The sequence below is a fragment of the Notolepis coatsorum genome (genome assembly GCF_963971535.1).
Source record: "Notolepis coatsorum genome assembly, chromosome: 15".
Taxonomy (NCBI): Eukaryota; Metazoa; Chordata; class Actinopteri; order Aulopiformes; family Paralepididae; genus Notolepis; species Notolepis coatsorum.
The window spans coordinates 19379320-19399751 of NC_140179.1; the positions used below are offsets into that span (position 1 = coordinate 19379320).

At 44.5% G+C, this 20432-nt stretch overlaps 1 protein-coding gene across 6 annotated transcripts in view; it reads left to right on the forward strand.

The window, feature by feature from the left end:
* The window catches only part of ppp6r2a (protein phosphatase 6, regulatory subunit 2a), an 87426-nt gene that overhangs the window by 46998 nt on the left and 19996 nt on the right, over positions 1-20432 (forward strand). For 3 of the 6 annotated variants that reach the window (XM_084330807.1, XM_084330811.1, XM_084330808.1), the window contains exons 14-20: positions 3867-3967; positions 5232-5312; positions 5834-5931; positions 6199-6256; positions 11213-11340; positions 16937-17061; positions 17684-17888. In XM_084330807.1, coding sequence (XP_084186933.1) covers positions 3867-3967; positions 5232-5312; positions 5834-5931; positions 6199-6256; positions 11213-11340; positions 16937-17061; positions 17684-17888 — 796 coding nt within the window. The remainder of the gene's footprint in view (positions 1-3866; positions 3968-5231; positions 5313-5833; positions 5932-6198; positions 6257-11212; positions 11341-16936; positions 17062-17683; positions 17889-20432) is intronic. The other 3 variants (XM_084330810.1, XM_084330812.1, XM_084330809.1) reach the window with 2 other exon arrangements.

Genomic DNA, 20432 nt, shown 5'->3' on the forward strand with positions numbered 1-20432 from the left:
ACAACTAAATAGATTTGATCAGTGGTTCAAAAAGGGAGTTTTGAACACGAGACTGCTCTATGAAAGCAACATATTTATGTAATTTGAACAAATTAAGAACAAGTATGATTTGCCATCACACCACTTCTTTCGTTACTTACAAGTTAGAAACTTTATACGTAGTCAATCCACTACATTTCCATCCCTGCCTCCAAATACATCACTGGACTCAATCCTGGAGACAACCTGAGCTCAAGGGAACAATGTCTAAGCTTTATACGAACATATTCGAGATGGAGGATTCTTCACTTTCAATTATAAAGGGGCACTGGGAAAAGGACTTTGAAACAGACATATCAGAAGAGGTGTGGTCAAGAATATTTTTTTTTTTCACGCTTCATCTATCTGTGCGAGACACAGGCTTATTCAATTTAAGATTGTACATCGGCTACATATGTCCAAACTCAAACTGTCAAAAATGTTCCCTGAGGTTAGTCCTACTTGTAACAGATGCAAACAAGCCCCGGCCGGTCTGTATCACACATTTTGGTCATGTCCTAGCCTAGCAGACTTCTGGTCGTCCATATTTAAGCTCTACTCAGACCTGGCAGCAGGTCGGGTACTGGAACCATGTCATTTCCTGTTTTTTTTGTGTTCTTTCAGAGGATTTACATCTACCAAAAGCACAACTGATCTGTATCGCTTATCCCTCCCTTTTAGCAAGACGTCTCATTCTTATGAACTGGAAAAATGAACATCCTCCCTCATTTGGCAGGTGGATTTGCGATGTAATGTACCATCTAAAAGTTGAAAAGATAAAATATACTCTGCAGGGAACAAGTGGAAAATTTGATGTGGTGTGTGGCAACCCTTTATCTCTTATATGGAACGATTGACTACATCTCTCACCTCCTGAAACAAGGACACTGTATAGGAACGACTCTAACATGAAGCGCTCTGAGAACTTCTTATTTGACTTTATTTTTTTTTATTTTTTTTATTTTTTTATTATTATAATAGTTTTTTTCTATATTTTTGTTTTCAGTTTTTTTATTTTTATTTTTTCTGTTTTGTTTTTACGTGTATGTATGTCACATTCGTAGTGTACTGTATTGTCAAAAAAAATGAATGAAAATATCAAATATAAAAAAATAAAAATAAATGGAACCTTTCATGATAAAGTATTGCCTGGTAAACTATGGCAACTATGTTATTCAAAACAAAACGCAAATTGTTTTCACTGGGCGTTTTGTCAAATATTGTATGCTCACTAGGGCTGCAACTAACAATTATTTTGGTAGTCGACTAATCTGTCGATTATTTTTTCAATTAGTCGACTAATCTAACGATTATTTCTGTCACACCCTCCATCTCTGCTCCCTGTGGGCTCGGCTCCTTTTCCGGGCTCTTAGCAGACTTCTTAGCTTAACATAACAGACGACAGTAAGTTTGGGGGAACTAATGGGATAACTGGGGTTGCAACAAAAGTGCAACTAGGGCTAAAAACACAATGAAATAAAATAATAATAAATAATATATCCTTCTTAGCAGACTTCTTAGCTTAACATCCCAGGGAACTAATGGGATAACTGGGGATGTTGTTTGCTCCTGACAAGAGTCTCAAAGTCTGGGGTGATGGTAGACAAAGCAACTATGAGGTCATGCTCAATGTCCAATCTGTTCCCCTGCTCTGTCTTCAGCTGGACCAGAGCTGAGAAGCCACTTTCACAAAGATAGGTAGTGCAAAAATAAAAAATAAAAAAATATTATTATTATTTTTTTTACACGACTCATCGATGCAAAAATTCGGCGTGAACCAGTTTTTATGATCGACGTCGTCGACTATGTTGACTAATCGTTGCAGCCCTAATGCTCACACAAAGGTAATGTATGATGGGGACTTTACACTGCACAAGAAATAAAAGAGTAGGTTCCCCTGAATCATAAAAGGTAATAATAACACTTGATACCTGATACTGAATAAGCTCAGAATTGGCAAATATATAACAGTATGTCCAGGCAAACCTTTGTCTATGTAGGCTTTAGACGGTTAAAAAGCATTAAATAGTGTTAAATGCTGTTTGGGAAAGTTTTAGATAATGTATTAGGGGTGTAACGGTACACAAAAACCACGGTTCGTTACGTACCTCGGTTTTGAAGTCAAGGTTCGGTACGGGTTTTCGGTACGGGTTTTCGGTACAGTGGGGGAAAGTTTGGCTTTCAGTGTTCCACTCAGGGGTGATGTAGTGTGCAGTAACTAATTGTACTTGTAGGGCTGTCAATGAATATTCTATATTGAAATGAATAATCGACTTAAAAATAAATAAAAATAAAAATAATTATATTAGATTGGGGAAAAAAACAGCCCCCGGTGGGTGGTCGTTAGTGGTTAACATACCGCTGTATTCGCTCGGTACACTACACAGCCGTTTGGTACGGTACACACTGAAACGGTTCGGTTCGGTACGGATATGTGTACCTTTACACCCCTAGTATGTATTGAATGCCATAAGCAGGGTCCAAAATTAATGCCAAATGCCTGTAAAAATCTATCTTTGGGCAAAAAAACTAATAGTTAAATTCAAATGCCTCGTTATCCCGTTACAGTCCTTCATGACCACCGTCCACTCACACGTGATTGGCTGCTTCTTCTGCATGGATGGTATGGAGCTAACTAGTTCGCTTTCCTGCCAACACGCTGGCCGAGGGCTCTGCCTATGCATCTGTTCGCCAGCCAGCTTCTATAACCTTTAGGCCACCATGAAGCAAAGCCTCCTTCTAGAGTCGCTGCCAGCCAGCTTCTATAACCTTTAGACCACCATGAAGCAAAGCCTCTTCTAGAGTCACTGCCAGCTTCTCTAACCTTAGTTTAGACCACCATGAAGCAAAGCTTCTAGAGTCGCTGCCAGCTTCTATAACCTTTAGACCACCATGAAGCAAAGCTTCTAGAGTCGCTGCCAGCTTCTATAACCTTTAGACCACCATGAAGCAAAGCTTCTAGAGTCGCTGCCAGCTTCTATAACCTTTAGACCACCATGAAGCAAAGCTTCTAGAGTCGCTGCCAGCTTCTATAACCTTTAGACCACCATGAAGCAAAGCTTCTAGAGTCGCTGCCAGCTTCTATAACCTTTAGACCACCATGAAGCAAAGCTTCTAGAGTCGCTGCCAGCCAGCTTCTATAACCTTTAGACCACCATGAAGCAAAGCTTCTAGAGTCGCTGCCAGCTTCTATAACCTTTAGACCACCATGAAGCAAAGCTTCTAGAGTCGCTGCCAGCCAGCTTCTACAACCTTTAGACCACCATGAAGCAAAGCCTCCTTCTAGAGTCTCTGCCAGCCAGCTTCTACAACCTTTAGACCACCATGAAGCAAAGCCTCTTCTAGAGTCACTGCCAGCTTCTCTAACCTTTAGACCACCATGAAGCAAAGCTTCTAGAGTCGCTGCCAGCCAGCTTCTCTAACCTTTAGACCACCATGAAGCAAAGCTTCTAAGTCGCTGCCAGCCAGCTTCTATAACCTTTAGACCACCATGAAGCAAAGCCTCCTTCTAGAGTCTCTGCCAGCCTCTCTAACCTTTAGACCACCATGAAGCAAAGCTTCTAGAGTCGCTGCCAGCCAGCTACTATAACCTTTAGACCACCATGAAGTTTCCTTCTAGAGTCTCTGCCAGCCAGCTTCTCTAACCTTTAGGCCACCATGAAGCAAAGCTTCTAGAGTCTCTACCAGCCAGCTTCTATAACCTTTAGACCACCATGAAGCAAAGCCTCCTTCTAGAGTCTCTGCCAGCCAGCTTCTATAACCTTTAGACCACCATGAAGCAAAGCTCCCCTTCTAGAGTCGCTGCTGCTGTTGTTGCTGTTGTTGCTGCTGTTGTTACTGAGGTGTAGATCTCTCTCTGGCAGAGCTCCCGGAGGACTGCAGGGGGCGCTGGGAGAGCTTCGTGGACGAGACCCTGAGAGAGACCAACAGGAGAAACACAGTGGAGCTGGTGAGAGAGACACTCCACACACCAGAGCTTCACGTTCACTGCTCACAAGCTGATTGGTTGTATTCAAACGATGCCACATGATGTCACATCAGTGACATTCATTCATTCATTCATTCACCCTTTATTTAAACTCGAGGGACACTGAGGTTTACCTCGTTTAGTGATGTTGAGTAAACAATTAAGAGATGGATAACACAAAGATAACACAAAGATAACACAAAGATAAAAGACAGATAACACAAAGATAACACAAAGATAAAAGAAAGATAGAAACAAGTAATCACAGCACAATAGAAAACTAAATAGAATAAGTTAAAAACAAGTAATCACAGGGCGGCTAAGTGGCGCAGTGGGCAAGGTGCTCGCCACTAGTGCAGGAGATGCTGGGTTCGAGCCCAGCTCTCGGCATTGCTACCAGCTTGGCTGGTCGTTCATACTAACACAATTGGCAGTGTTAGGGGTGGGAAAGCTGGTGGGTGGGTCCTGGTCGTTGTAAACAGCGACTCCTACAGTTCGGTCGGGGCGCCTGCTCAGCGAGGAAAGGATCTAAGGGGGGTAGTGTGATCCTTCCACACGTTACACCCTCTCAGTGAGAGTCCGCGCTGCCAGGTGAAAAGAAGCGGTTGATTGGCTACACATGTGTCGGAGGAAGCATGTGATAGCCTCCACTCTCCCAGACCGACCGTAGGGGGTAGGTGCGCAGCGACCAGGAAGGGGATTGGGAATTGGCATAACGACTAACATTGGGATGGGAGAAAACGGAGGAAAAGGGAGAAAAAAAAAAAAAGGTAATCACAGCACAATAGAAAACAAGATAGAATAAGATAGAAACAAGTAATCACAGCACAATAGAAAACAAGATAGAATAAGTTAAAAACAAGTAATCACAGCACAATAGAAAACAAGATAGAATAAGTTAAAAACAAGTAATCACAGAAAATCACAGAAAACACAGAAAAAAGTAATCACAGAAAATCACAGAAAACAAGATAGAATAAGATAAAAACAAGTAATCACAGCACAATAGAAAACAGATAGAATCAGATGAAAACCTGAAACCACACTCTGGATACACATCACACACCTGCAGTTGCCACATACGACACAAAGGGGGCGCCCTTTGTTCCCCCACAGGTTTGGAATATCTCACAGTATGAAACATAGAAGTCAAATCTGCCTTTGAGTAAGAGCATGTTCCCTGCCTTTGATTTCAGCTGAGCTTTAATACACTAACTGAGCGTTCCCCCCGTGCCCTGTGTCCCAGGTGAGCACCCATAACATGCATTCCTCCAGCGAGGACGATGACATGGAGAGTCCCTTCCCCAACGACCTGTCACTCCAGCAGGTAGGCTCCTCCCACAGACACTCGCAACAAGTACAACAACAGTGTAATTGACTAGATTCATTACGACAACAGACCGCCTTTAGGCTAATTGACCGTGTCCTATTTTGCATCAGGGTAGAGATTTGCCTGTTTATGTAAAAGCCATGTAGAAACAGAGCACCACCATAATAATACTGTTTTGTGTAACGCTGCATACTTTAGGGAGCGCAATACAAAGTATAAAAGTACTGTAAATAGAATACTAATAAAAATACAACACAAGGTGCACACAGAAATAGTACTGCAAACAGTACTACACATGTAACACAAAACATACAAGAGGTGAGTCTTTAACAAGGACTAGGGTTGGAGGCAGATCTAATGTCAAGTAGAAACAGGCTATTATCTTCATTGCAACATTGCATTGCGGTTGCAAAATTGGGTTTTTGTATCAAAGGTTCCGTATAACCAAACCGGCCTTGACTTAGAAATACGGGGGGGGGGTTCCTTCAGATTCCATTTGACCTTTGACCTTTTCCCAGGCCTTCTCCGACTATCAGATCCAACAGATGACGGCCAACTTTGTGGATCAGTTTGGCTTCAATGACGAGGAGTTCAGTGAGCACGACGAGAACATCAAGTGAGTCAAGTTCAAGTTGCTTTTATTTGTACATTACAGTGAAATGTTTGGTTCATACACATACAGCCTCATTATAGGACTATTCCACAATTATTACATTTGGTAGTAATAATGGCACACATAAATTCACAACAACATGCACATTTGTTGATACATGCAGGACTGGTCTTGAGACAGATGTTGTGTATCTCCGCTGCCATGAGTCCCACCCTAACCACGTTGTCCTCACACTGTCCTCACACTGTGCTTCTCTCTTTCTCTCCACAGTGCCACGTTTGACAGAATTGCCGAAATAAACTTCAATCTAGATGCTGATGATAACAGTGTAAGTTTCTGTCACAAATGTATTCTGTGTGTTTCTGCTCATGTGTGTCTGCCAAGGAAACTATAAAAGAAGTAAGGGTCATCGCGTCACTGTGGAGCGTGTGAAGTAAGGGTCACTGTGGAGCGTGTGAAGTAAGGGTCACTGGAGCGTGTGAAGTAAGGGTCACTGGAGCGTGTGAAGTAAGGGTCACTGTGGAGCGTGTGAAGTAAGGGTCATCGCGTCACTGTGGAGCGTGTGAAGTAAGGGTCACTGGAGCGTGTGAAGTAAGGGTCACTGTGGAGCGTGTGAAGTAAGGGTCACTGTGGAGCGTGTGAAGTAAGGGTCACTGTGGAGCGTGTGAAGTAAGGGTCACTGTGGAGCGTGTGAAGTAAGGGTCACTGTGGAGCGTGTGAAGTAAGGGTCACTGGAGCGTGTGAAGTAAGGGTCATCGCGTCACTGGAGCGTGTGAATTATATTAAAAATTGTTATTTTTAGTGGTGCACGATATATCGGCCACCGATATCAAAATAGGGCCGATTTTAATAAATACATATTTTTAAATATATATTTTTTTAATATTTTTTTTTATCTAACATGTTTTGGTCTTAAATTGTTTCAAAATATCAGTCATTTCTGAAAATAAATTACAAAAGTTAAAAAAAAAAATGCGTTTTGGAAAATAGCTCTTTATTTGATTATCATAAAAAAGTGTTTTCTATACAGAGATATCGACATCGGTAAATATCGGTATCGGCCACAATTTTCACATCGGTGCATCACTAGTTATTTTCTGTTCCAGTTTAAATTCAGTTAACATGTTCAGTTTCAGTTAAATTCAGTTATTCTTTTTATAGAATGGATCATTAAAATCAAAGGGTATTGCACATAAATAGGCACTTAAGATAATCCTTCAGAACGTTGATCGGCTCAGCTGACCGACAATAAATCAAAATGACACCATTCACCACAGCCTATAATAACCGGTTTTAATAAACAAACAGAAACAGTAGCATGTGCATCTTTTAGATCAATTAGGCTATGCAAATTAGGCTGCCTCTAAATATAAAAATTTATTGAATAAGAATGGTTTGGGTGGCTGGGTGGCGCAGCGGACTAAACGCTCGTCACCAACGTGAGAGACACTGGTATTGAATCCGGCTGTCAGCGTTGGCTCCGGCTTGGCCGGCCGTCATACTGGCTCGATTGGCAGAGTCAGCGGGTGGGAAACCCGGCGAGGGTAGGTCCTGGTCGTTGTAAACAGCGACTCCTACAGTTCGGTCGGGGCGCCTGCACAGCAAAGGAAGGGTCTAGGAGAGGTAGTGTGACCTTCCACACTTTACACTCTCCCAATGAGAGTCCGCGCTGCCAGGTGAAAAGAAGCGGTGGGCTGGCTACACATGTGTCGGAGGAAGCATGAGATAGTCTCTGCCCTCCCAGACCGACGGTAGGGGGTAGATTGTGCAACGACCAGGAAGGGGATTGGGAATTGGCATAACGACTATTGGGAGGGGAGAAAAACGGAAAAAGGAGGAAAAAGATAATAATAATAAAAATAAGAATGGTTTGCTTCACTTAAAAAAAAATTATTATATATAAAAAAAATCTAATTTAGACTGACATCAAAATCGAATGTGGAGACTGGCACGACTATTTGAAAATTGAAACTCCTCCCTCGTCAGAATCTCCACTGGAGCCGCTACCGAGCCAGGATGTCTGTCAAAACAGTGTTATGGTGTCTCTGTCTCTGCTGAACAGTGTTATGGTGTCTCTGTCTCTGCTGAACAGTGTTATGGTGTCTCTGCTGAACAGTGTTATGGTGTCTGTCTCTGCTAAACAGTGTTATGGTGTCTCTGTGTCTCTGCTGAACAGTGTTATCGTGTCTCTGTCTCTGCTAAACAGTGTTATGGTGTATCTGGCTCTGCTGAAGTGTTATGGTTGAAGGAAATCGATGATTTGCATTTGGTTTATAACCTATAGATATTAGTTTATACTTGTTAAACTATAAACGCTGAGGAGGACAGCTGCCGTATGTGTGTCTTCAGATAGACGGTGGATGGCGCAGACAGGGCCTTTATCAGCTGAGCTCCCAACCCTCAAAGATAACCAACGAGCCAAGGTCATCCACAGAATAGAATAGAATAGATCTTTATTGTTATTGTTACAGTTGTTACAACAAAATTTAAAATGCAGCCTTAGGTGCTAGTAAAAATATAAAAACACAGTCCTAAACACACTATTAAATATAAAAACAGGAGTAAGGTAGGGGTGGACGGTATAAACGGTATACGGTATAAACGGTATGAATTTCCGCTACGGTATGGATTTTGACTATACCTTGTAACCGGTAGAGCAGCTCTAAAATAGCAATGACGTCATGTAACCACAGCGTGACTATTTCACTCTCATTTGCCCCTAAAAATAGATAGAATTAGTCATAGATAATAGATATGTGCGAACTGGAAAAAGTTATTTAGGAGCACAGAGGCTTCGCGCAGTGGGCGTGTCAACACGCAATTGTCATTTCATAATAAACATAAGCAAACTAGCTCTTCCGCCCTGCGTTTGAAGGCTGTGTGACAACTTCTCTCGCAAGTCGCGCAGTTTCTATGTAAACTCTGCGACGAGTCCAATGGTCTAACATGCTTTGCATCCTCGCCATTCTGGAATGCCCACGTCGCGCTAAAACCTTATGTAATGTTAACTGTCGATGTACTAGTAGCCTCAGCAAGCTAACGTTAGCTGGCTCCAGTCCACTAGCAGCATGTCGATATACTAGTAGCATCAGCAAGATAACGTTAGCTGGCTCCAGTCCACTAGCAGCATGTCGATGTACTAGTAGCATCAGCAAGCTAACGTTAGCTGGCTCCAGTCCACTAGCAGCATGTCGATGTAGCATCAGCAAGCTAACGTTAGCTGGCTCCAGTCCACTAGCAGCATGTCGATGTACTAGTAGCCTCAGCAAGCTAACGTTAGCTGGCTCCAGTCCACTAGCAGCATGTCGATGTACTAGTAGCCTCAGCAAGCTAACGTTAGCTGGCTCCAGTCCACTAGCAGCATGTCGATGTACTAGTTAGTAGCATCAGCAAGCTAACGTTAGCTGGCTCCAGTCCACTAGCAGCATGTCGATGTACTAGTAGCCTCAGCAAGCTAACGTTAGCTGGCTCCAGTCCACTAGCAGCATGTCGATGTACTAGTTAGTAGCATCAGCAAGCTAACGTTAGCTGGCTCCAGTACACTAGCAGCATGTCGATGTACTAGTAGCCTCAGCAAGCTAACGTTAGCTGGCTCCAGTAGCAGCCTCCTCCCTCCCTCTCTCTCCCTCTCTCTCTCTGCTAACAATCCTGATTCGATTCTTGAACCTATTTAATTAAAAAGGAAGATATTGATGGACATTAGCTATAGTATAGCTCAGCAGCTGTAACAGAATAACAGCTGCCATACCAGTGTTTTACCTTTACCCCTTCAGAAGCATTTATATAGACATTTTAAGATAAGTTAATATACCGTGATATATACCGTTACCGTCTATGCTTCAAATTATACCGTGATATAAATTTTAGACCATACCGTCCAGCCCTAGAGTAAGGCATAAATAACATTAACATAAACAGGGGGGTGTAAAAGATAATTGCACTATCCCTTAATGTTGTGTGTGCGTGGGGGGGGGGGGGGGGGTGCAAGGGAGACTGTTGTTTTAAATTTTACCTGAGTTTAGTGCACATATGGCCCTAGGATAAAAACTAAACTTCAGTCTGTTAGTCCGGGTGGGCATGACGCTGAAACGCCTGCCCGAGCGCAGCCGTACGAGGTGTTTGTTGCCCGGGTGGTGTGGGTCTTTCAGTATTTTTACTGCTTTTTTAAGGCAGCGGGAGTTGTATAGTCCTTCCAGTGAGGGGCGAGGGCAGCCGATAATTTTCTGGGCCGAGTTGACGACCCTCTGGAGCGCCTTCCTCTCTGCGGCTGTGCAGCTGAGAAACCACATGTTGATGCAATAGGTGAGGCAGTAGGTGATGCAGTAGGTGTGGCAGTAGGTGAGGACTGCCACAGCATCGCCTATGGCAGTCTGATCATCACTGAGAAGTGATGGGGGCAGGGTAGAGAGAGAGAGCCGTTGCTATGGCTAAGCTAGGGAAATACACTTTTATAGCTGGGGGTTCTTCCGGGTTGAGTCAGACGAGGCAGACTCGTTGACAGAGAGACTGCAGTAAGCTGGAGGGTGGGGGATGGGAGGCCCCTTCACCCTCCGGAGCCACGAGATAGCTAGCTTCGGCTAATAGGGAAGGCTTTTGGCTAACCACTGGGCCGCAACAACCATCGAGCTGATAACAGGAGAGATCGGTAGAATAATGAATTTAGTTTCTTCAAGGACTTTCCAAGACAATTCGAACTGTTTCCATCTTGTTGTACGAGTCTATGTTTATGGAGAATAAACATCACCATCGGAAAGAAACCAGTGTCTATTATTCTGATTACGGGTGAGCCAGCGTGTGACAGCCAGTATGATAAGTGGAGTATAGGGATGTCCGATATTATCGGACGATATTGGAATTAAAATGTAATATCGGAAATTATCGGTATCGGTGGAAACATTTTTTAATTATTATATATATTTTTTTTACATTTATTTAACCTTTATTTACCCAGGCAAGCAAGTAAGAAGAAATTCTTATTTTATGTATTGTCAAAAGTATGCATAATGTTGTGTTAATTCCACGACAAGAGATATGTAATGTTAATTACCTGAAATTATTACGTTTTTTGGGGGGAGAAACCCGCATATATCGGTATCGGTTGATATCGGTATCGGAAATTAAGAGTTGGACAATATCGGTAAAAAAGCCAATATCGAACATCCCTAGTGGAGTATAAAGAACACAACGCAGAGACTTCACAGAACCACAGGTGATGAGTTGATTAGAGGCTGATAACACCCAGAATCCAACATGGTGTTGATGTCTCTGTGTCTCTGCTGAACAGGCCAACGCGGCTGCCTTCGAGGCCTGCTGTAAAGAGAGGATACGCCAGTTTGACGACGCCGAGGAGGAAGAGGACATCTGGGACGACAAGGAGATCAACTATGCAACACAAGTCAAGTCCAGAACAAGGTATATAGACTAACCACACATCTAATCCAGAACAAGGTATATATAAATATATACTAACCACACATCTAATCCAGAACAAGGTATATATAAATATAATACTAACCACACATCTAATCCAGAACAAGGTATATAGACTAACCACTAGGGATGTCCCGATCCGATCACGTGATCGGGATCGGCGCCGATCACATGCTTTTCAGAGGATCAGGATCGGGATATTTTTTTAATAAAAATCTGTCAAAAAAAAATTTATTCAACAAACATGACTATGTCCACGTCTTAAACTCATACGGAGGCCTTCGTTTTGCGTTTAAATTACATATAATATATCATCATTAATGTATTTATTGTCACACAGAGCAGAATAATTGTCCACAACAAACACATTCCCTTTAATTTACACCGTTGCAACAAACACATTCCCTTTAATTTAGACCTACACGCTCACATCACAACAACACGTCGCTCCCGAAACACGGTTATCCACTGACTTGAGCAGCTAGACAAATGTCAGAGGTTTGGAACTAAGCATTTTAAAATAGAAAGTCAAGCCAGTCCAACAGCGCAATGTTTGCAAGGAGGACATTCCGCGTGGAGGAAAAACTCATGAAGCAGCAGGCTGGAGGCGAAGTTTTCAGACTAACTTTTCACCTGAAGGATAACGTCAATTATTTGCTGTGACTGAGGATTATCGTCAGCGTTTCAGACCAGAATGGAGCAAATCATTACGTAAGTCGAACACTGAATGTATACTAATGTGCAAACATATATTGAAACTTTTAATATTTTTCATATGAAGCACATTTCTCAGGGTGAATGTAATAACAAGAGCCTCCGCGCTCGCGCCCCTCGAGGGACTATCTAGTATTAGGCAACAGAGGGGCTTGTCTTGCTCCGCCAGTTTCTGACAAAAATGCGTCAAAATTGATTACTAATGTGAAAGATCGGATCGGGAACAATCGGGATCGGTAGATATTTAAAATCACATGATCGGGATTGGATCGGGAGCAAAAAAAGGCGATCGGGACATCCCTATTTAAAAATGTTAATAGAAAAGACAGTAGAGGTTCAACACTTGGTGACGTATTGCATTAACACTCCCAAGTGACTGGGGGTTGGTTTCACAACAGCAAATACACAGACTCATATTATTGTTCTTCGTCAGATTGGGTTAGATTCTAGTCATGTAGCCCCTCCCTCAGTCTGGTGGGACAGTGAGATGAGGCTGATGAAGGCTCAGGGTGTGGTTAAAGGTTCAGCCCTGTTGCACGCTATGCAGAGGAACATTAAATTCAATTAGATTAAAATGTATTGTCATTAGGCGGCTGAGTGGCGCAGTGGGCAAGGCGCTCGCCACTAACGCAGGAGATGCTGGTATCGAGCCCAGCTCTCGGCGTTGCTACCGGCTTGGCCGGACGTCATACTAACACAATTGGCAGTGTTAGAGGGTGGGAAAGCCGGTGGGGATGGGATTGGACGTTGTGGACAGCAACTCCTACAGGTCGGTTGGGTGACGGCGGTATGGCGGAAACAGGAAGTATCGGGGGCAGTGTGAGCCTCCCACGCGTTACTCCTCGCCACAGAGTTCGAGCTGTTGCGGTGAAAAGATGCGACAGGCTGCCTCCTCGTGTACCGGAGGGGACACGTGATGCAAGGCTTCTATCCTCACTACAGCCGACCAGTGGGAGGCATAGTCTAGCAACGTTCAAGACAGGGGAGGGAAGAATTGGAAACGCGAAATTGGGATGGGAGAAAAATAGAAAATGAGGAGAAAAAAGTGGATAAAAAAATGTATTGTCATTATACAGCACAGAACAAGAACAACAACGAAAAGCAGTTTGGCATCAGATGTATGTAAAATAAGATAAGATGGTCCTTTATTGATCCACTTGGGCAAATTCGGGTGTCAAATCAGCACGACAGGCGGGGGGATACAGGGTGGGGGATGCATAGCTTCACTGTCCTATATACACTATAGGTACACTTAAAGTATAGATACAAATACAATATAATATAAAAAAAAGTACAAACACAAGATAGTACAATGATGAGAGTCCAGTGATATGAGTCTCTAGTGCAAAATACAAGATAGTCAGTACGGTGATGCGAGTCTCTAGTTCTCAAGTCCCGTGACAGTGATAGTTCTGGCAGCAGATCCGGCCGCCCAAGCCCTTTGTTGTAGAGCCTGATGGCTGCCGGTATAAAGGACCGGCCCAGGCGGTTTGTGGTGTGTCGGGGGGGGGATGAGTCTTAGGCTGAACGTGCTCTTCATTCTGGCTAGCTCCTCATAGAGGAGCTTCTAGTTTTTTCTTCATCCTCCTCTCAGCCACCACCTCTAGGTTATCCAGCTCACCACCCACTACTGAGCTAGCCTTCTTCACCAGCTTGTTAAGCTTGCTGGAGTCCCTCGAGTTGATGTTGCCCCCCAGCACACCACAGCAAAAAAGAGGACGCTGGCTACAACCGACTAGTAGAAGGATAGCAGCAGTCGGTTGCACACATCGAGTTGTATTATTAATATGTACAGTGATACAGGTATAAAGACACTATGATAGTAAGTCATACTGGCCAGCAGCGTAACTAGTAAGAGTAGGTAAAGGATATGTACAGATATAGATATAGTATCTATACAGGATAATGTGCAGGTACTGTATGTACAGACAGGTTCTATACGGTAAGAATTAGGGATGTCCCGATCCGATCACGTGATCGGGGCCGATCACGTGATTTTCCGAAGATCGGGATTAAAAAAAAAATCTGCAATTTTTTATTCAACAAACATGACCATGTTCACGTCTTAAACTCAAACTGTGGCCTTAGTTTTGGTTTTAAATTGCATATCATCATTAATTTATTTATTGTCACACAGAGCAGAAGAATTTTGCCAAAACAAACCAATAGTATCCAGCTGCAGAACAGCAGACCAGCCACACTCTCGGACCCAAAAAAGAAAAAAAAAATGTATCCCAATTTCTCACATTACATTCACCCTGAATGTTGACGTTATCCAGGTGAAAAGTTAACTTCATAAATCATTTGATGTATAATTAAATCAAAGGAAATGCGTTTGGGTCTGAGAGTGTGGCTGGTCTGCCGTTCTGCAGCTGGATACTATTGGTTTGTTTTGGCAAAATTCTTCTGCTCTGTGTGACAATAAATAAATGAATGATGATATGCAATTTAAAACCAAAACTAAGGCCTCAGTATGAGTTTAAGACATGAACATGGTCATGTTTGTTGAATAAAAAAATAAAAAGTTAATTTTCATAACGTGATAATTTGCTGTGTAATTAATTAATCTAATTAATGCGATAAACTGACAGCCCTAATATATATATTACAGAAATGTCAGCCTACTGAAAAGTACATGCACTCAATACAAAAAATGTTGCATGGAGGCAAACAATATTTCCCCAATATTGTAATGTATTGAGATGCACCTGTATATCCTGGGGACTCGCACCCCATCTCCCCTCACACTGAGAACCCTAACCTCCCAGGTTAACCTCCTCCTCCTCGCCTCACACTGAGAACCCTAACCTCCCAGGTTAACATCCTCCTCCTCCCCTCACACTGAGAACCCTAACCTCCCAGGTTAACCTCCTCCCCTCACACTGAGAACCCTAACCTCCCAGGTTAACCTCCTCCTCGCCTCACACTGAGAACCCTAACCTCCCAGGTTAACCTCCTCCTCCCCTCACGCTGAGAACCCTAACCTCCCAGGTTAACCTCCCCCTCCTCCCCTCACGCTGAGAACCCTAACCTCCCAGGTTAACCTCCCCCTCCTCCCCTCACGCTGAGAACCCTAACCTCCCAGGTTAACCTCCCCCTCCTCCCCTCACGCTGAGAACCCTAACCTCCCAGGTTAACCACCTCCTCCTCCCCTCACACTGAGAACCCTAACCTCCCAGGTTAACCTCCTCCTCCCCTCACGCTGAGAACCCTAACCTCCCAGGTTAACCCCCTCCTCCCCTCATGCTGAGAACCCTAACCTCCCAGGTTAACCTCCCCCTCACACTGAGAACCCTAACCTCCCAGGTTAACCTCCTCCTCCTCCTCCCCTCACACTGAGAACCCTAACCTCCCAGGTTAACCTCCCCCTCCTCCCCTCACGCTGAGAACCCTAACCTCCCATGTTAACCTCCTCGCCTCACGCTGAGAACCCTAACCTCCCAGGTTAACCTCCTCCTCCCCTCACACTGAGAACCCTAACCTCCCAGGTTAACCTCCTCCTCCTCCCCTCACGCTGAGAACCCTAACCTCCCAGGTTAACCTCCTCCTCCTCCCCTCACACTGAGAACCCTAACCGAGTCCCAGGTTAACCTCCTCCTCCCCTCACGCTGAGAACCCTAACCTCCCAGGTTAACCTCCTCCTCCCCTCACACTGAGAACCCTAACCTCCCAGGTTAACCTCCTCCTCCTCCCCTCACACTGAGAACCCTAACCTCCCAGGTTAACCTCCTCCTCCTCGCCTCACACTGAGAACCCTAACCTCCCAGGTTAACCTCCTCCTCCTCCCCTCACACTGAGAACCCTAACCTCCCAGGTTAACCTCCTCCTCCCCTCACACTGAGAACCCTAACCTCCTCCTCCTCCCCTCACACTGAGAACCCTAACCTCCCAGGTTAACCTCCTCCTCCTCCCCTCACGCTGAGAACCCTAACCTCCCAGGTTAACCTCCTCCTCCCCTCACGCTGAGAACCCTAACCTCCCAGGTTAACCTCCTCCCCTCACGCTGAGAACCCTAACCTCCCAGGTTAACCTCCTCCTCGCCTCACACTGAGAACCCTAACCTCCCAGGTTAACCTCCTCCTCCCCTCACGCTGAGAACCCTAACCTCCTCCTCCTCCCCTTACACTGAGAACCCTAACCTCCCAGGTTAACCTCCTCCTCCTCCCCTCACACTGAGAACCCTAACCTCCCAGGTTAACCTCCTCCTCCCCTCACACTGAGAACCCTAACCTCCTCCTCCTCCCCTCACACTGAGAACCCTAACCTCCCAGGTTAACCTCCTCCTCCCCTCACGCTGAGAACCCTAACCTCCTAGGTTAACCTCCTCCTCCTCCCCTTACACTGAGAACCCTAACCTCCTAGGTTAACCTCCTCCTCCTCCCCTTACACTGAGAACCCTAACCTCCCAGGTTAACCTCCTCCTCGCCTCACACTGAGAACCCTAACCTCCCAGGTTAACCTCCTCCTCCCCTCACGCTGAGAACCCTAACCTCCTCCTCCCCTTACACTGAGAACCCTAACCTCCCAGGTTAACCTCCTCCTCCTCCCCTCACACTGAGAACCCTAACCTCCCAGGTTAACCTCCTCCCCTCACACTGAGAACCCTAACCTCCTCCTCCTCCCCTCACACTGAGAACCCTAACCTCCCAGGTTAACCTCCTCCTCCCCTCACACTGAGAACCCTAACCTCCCAGGTTAACCTCCTCCCCTCACACTGAGAACCCTAACCTCCCAGGTTAACCTCCTCCTCCTCCCCTCACACTGAGAACCCTAACCTCCCAGGTTAACCTCCTCCTCCTCCCCTCACACTGAGAACCCTAACCTCCCAGGTTAACCCCTGTGACCGTCCCCCTCGTCCCACCAGGTTCGGGGCGTCCCAGACCTCGGAGGGCAGCTCCAGGAGCAGTCTGGAGAACGGGGGCCGGGAGCGGGACCGCGGGTCGGGCTCCGACGAGGACGAGGACTCGGTACAGAACCCCTCGGAGACAGGTAGGACGAGGATTCAAGGATTTTATTGTTGAAAAGCGCATGTGAACGCATTTTCTTTTCTATTTTTATGTTCTGGCAACATACAGTATTTTGGCAAAATATGCCTTGTTTTTATAAATGTGTATACAGAAACAATTCCGTTGCTTTGTTGATGGTATTCATTAATTTCATTGATAACATAGTTCTGTAATTTTATTTTCTAATAAATATGCATGATCAAGTTCAACAACGTGTGCTTTTATTTTGATTAAGTGTGGGGTCGCCCAAAAAAAATCCTAATGAAATGGTCGGGGTATAAAAAAGTTTGAGAACCCCTGCTATCAGACAAGGTATTGCTATTCTTCTACATCATTTAATGGAGCTGTAATTAACACAACACAAGGATTCAATGTCCCCGATGACATCACTGGTGGCCATATCTTAACTCATTTACTCTCAATAACTGTCTAACTAAGTGAATGTGTGCAAAACAGTTTAGAGTTTTTGGATGTGTGTGAGACAAAATAAATCGGCATTGTTTTTTGGTGAAGTGGCCCTTTAACGTATTCATCTTTATAAACTTTTTTAATGAATTTCAATTAAATGAAATTACCTTTGTTCCCCCCCCCCCCCCCCTCCTGAGGTCCAGGCTGGACAGCGAGCTTCGGGGAGTCTGGAGGCCCCCCGGCACAGACCCCGGCAGCGTGGGACTCCCCGGCAGGCGCGGCAGCCGCATCGCAGGGCACCCCGGCACAGACCCCGGCAGCGTGGGACTCCCCGGCAGGCGCGGCAGCCGCATTGCAGGGCACCGGCTGGGCCAACTTCACGGAGTTCCAGCCGTTCTGCAGGTAGCTTTCACACTATAGAGGCATCCGTCTGATTCTCTGAGCCCAACTTCTAACTCACCAGTGATAATGTTGATGGTAGAGTCCTTTCTCAGCACAATCCATGCTGTTCATCATGCTAACTCCGGATAGTTAGCCACAAACCATGCTGTTCCTCATGCTAGCTCCGGATAGTTAGCCACAAACCATGCTGTTCCTCATACTAGCTCCGGATAGTTAGCCACAAACCATGCTGTTCCTCATGCTAGCTCCGGATAGTTGGCCACAAACCATGCTGTTCCTCATGCTAGCTCCAGATAGTTGGCCACAAACCATGCTGTTCCTCATGCTAGCTCCAGATAGTTGGCCACAAACCATGCTGTTCCTCATGCTAGCTCCGGATAGTTAGCCACAAACCATGCTGTTCATCATGCTAGCTCCGGATAGTTGGCCACAAACCATGCTGTTCCTCATGCTAGCTCCGGATAGTTAGCCACAAACCATGCTGTTCCTCATGCTAGCTCCGGATAGTTGGCCACAAACCATGCTGTTCCTCATGCTAGCTCCGGATAGTTAGCCACAAACCATGCTGTTCCTCATACTAGCTCCAGATAGTTAGCCACAAACCATGCTGTTCCTCATGCTAGCTCCGGATAGTTAGCCACAAACCATGCTGTTCCTCATGCTAGCTCTGGATAGTTAGCCACAAACCATGCTGTTCCTCATGCTAGCTCCAGATAGTTAGCCACAAACCATGCTGTTCCTCATGCTAGCTCCAGATAGTTAGCCACAAACCATGCTGTTCCTCATGCTAGCTCCAGATAGTTAGCCACAAACCATGCTGTTCCTCATGCTAGCTCCGGATAGTATGGTTTGTGGCTAACTATCCGGAGCTAGCATGAGGAACAGCATGGTTTGTTCAGCTCAGAAAGGACTCTTACAGATCAACATTATCTTTGGTGAGTAATGGCTAATTTATACTCAAACGTAAAAGTGGTTGCGAAGGTTGTGGTGAGCCTACCGAGCTCCTGCAAGCCTACCCGTCGAGGCCCACATGCAGCTGGCCAAAAGTTTTATCATTTATTATCATATATAATATTGCAGTGAGCGTTGTCTGCATCTAGCTTTGTAAAGTGTAACAACACTTGCAACCGTTTTCGGCTTGCCATTGCCCCAACTGCTTTGTTGTTGAATCAAGTAAAATCCTAGGTAAGCATGTATTGTGTGTGTGAACGTTGATGTGAACGTGCGGCACACTTCATAGGTTTCGGTTAGGGATGTCCCGATCACGTTTTTTTGCTCCCGATCCGATCCCGATCATGTGATTTTGAGTATCTACCGATACCGATATTTCCCGATCCGATCAAATATTTTCTTTTAATTTTTTTTATTTCTTTTTAATTTTTTTTTTTTATTCAAGAAACATGACCATGTTCACGTCTTAAACTCATACTGAGGCCTTCGTTTTGGTTTTAAATTGCATATCATCATTCATTTATTTATTGTCACACAGAGCAGAAGAATTTTGCCAAAACAAACCAATAGTATCCAGCTGCAGAACGGCAGAACAGCCACCCTCTCAGACCCAAATGCATTTCCTTTGATTTATGAAGTTAACTTTTCACCTGGATAACGTCAACATTCAGGGTGAATGTAATGTGAGAAATTGGGATAAAAAAAAATATATATATATATAAAAAAAATATTTTAATTTGGGGCTGGTCTGCCGTTCTGCAGCTGGATACTATTGGTTTGTTTTGGCAAAATTCTTCTGCTCTGTGTGACAATAAATAAATGAATGATTATGCAATTTAAACCCAAAACTAAGGCCTCAGTATGAGTTTAAGACGTGAACATGGTCATGTTTGTTGAAAAAAAAAATAATAATAATAATTGCAGATATTTTTTATTTATTTTTGCCGATCCCGATCTTCGGAAAATCACGTGATCGGCCCCGATCACGTGATCGGATCGGGACATCCCTAGTTTCGGTTAGCGTTTTATTTTTTTTACAGTACCTAAATGTGGCACCGGCGGATCTCACGTGAATCGGTACTCTGTAGTACCGACGTGATTCGGTCGGTAGCCTTAAAAGTACCTGAGTCGGTACCCATGCCTACTGACCTACAGCTATGAATGTCCTCTACAAAATGGCAGCAAAAATACTACAATTCCCATGGTTAAAAATTTCCATTTCCGGTTCCGGCTTGGATAGACGATCGCAAATCGAAAACTTAAAATGATATAATGACACTTTGAACCTATTGCTAACCTATTGCCAACCTAACGTTTTACATTCTACATGCTTATGTGACATGTTAGTGATGTTAATACTTGAAAACGGTTGATTTTAAAATCGCAAATGATTTCCATCACTCATAAAAATATGCCTATATGATCATAATGTCAAAAGGGGTCGGTATCAATACTACTATTGAATATACATAAACTATTCATTTCATTTACACTATACATTTCATCAAACCAGCATGTCATGTCTCCTTTAACTGTGGGTGAAAGCGGTCCGAGAACTACAATGCCTGGCAATGTTTACTTCTGCATCTCACG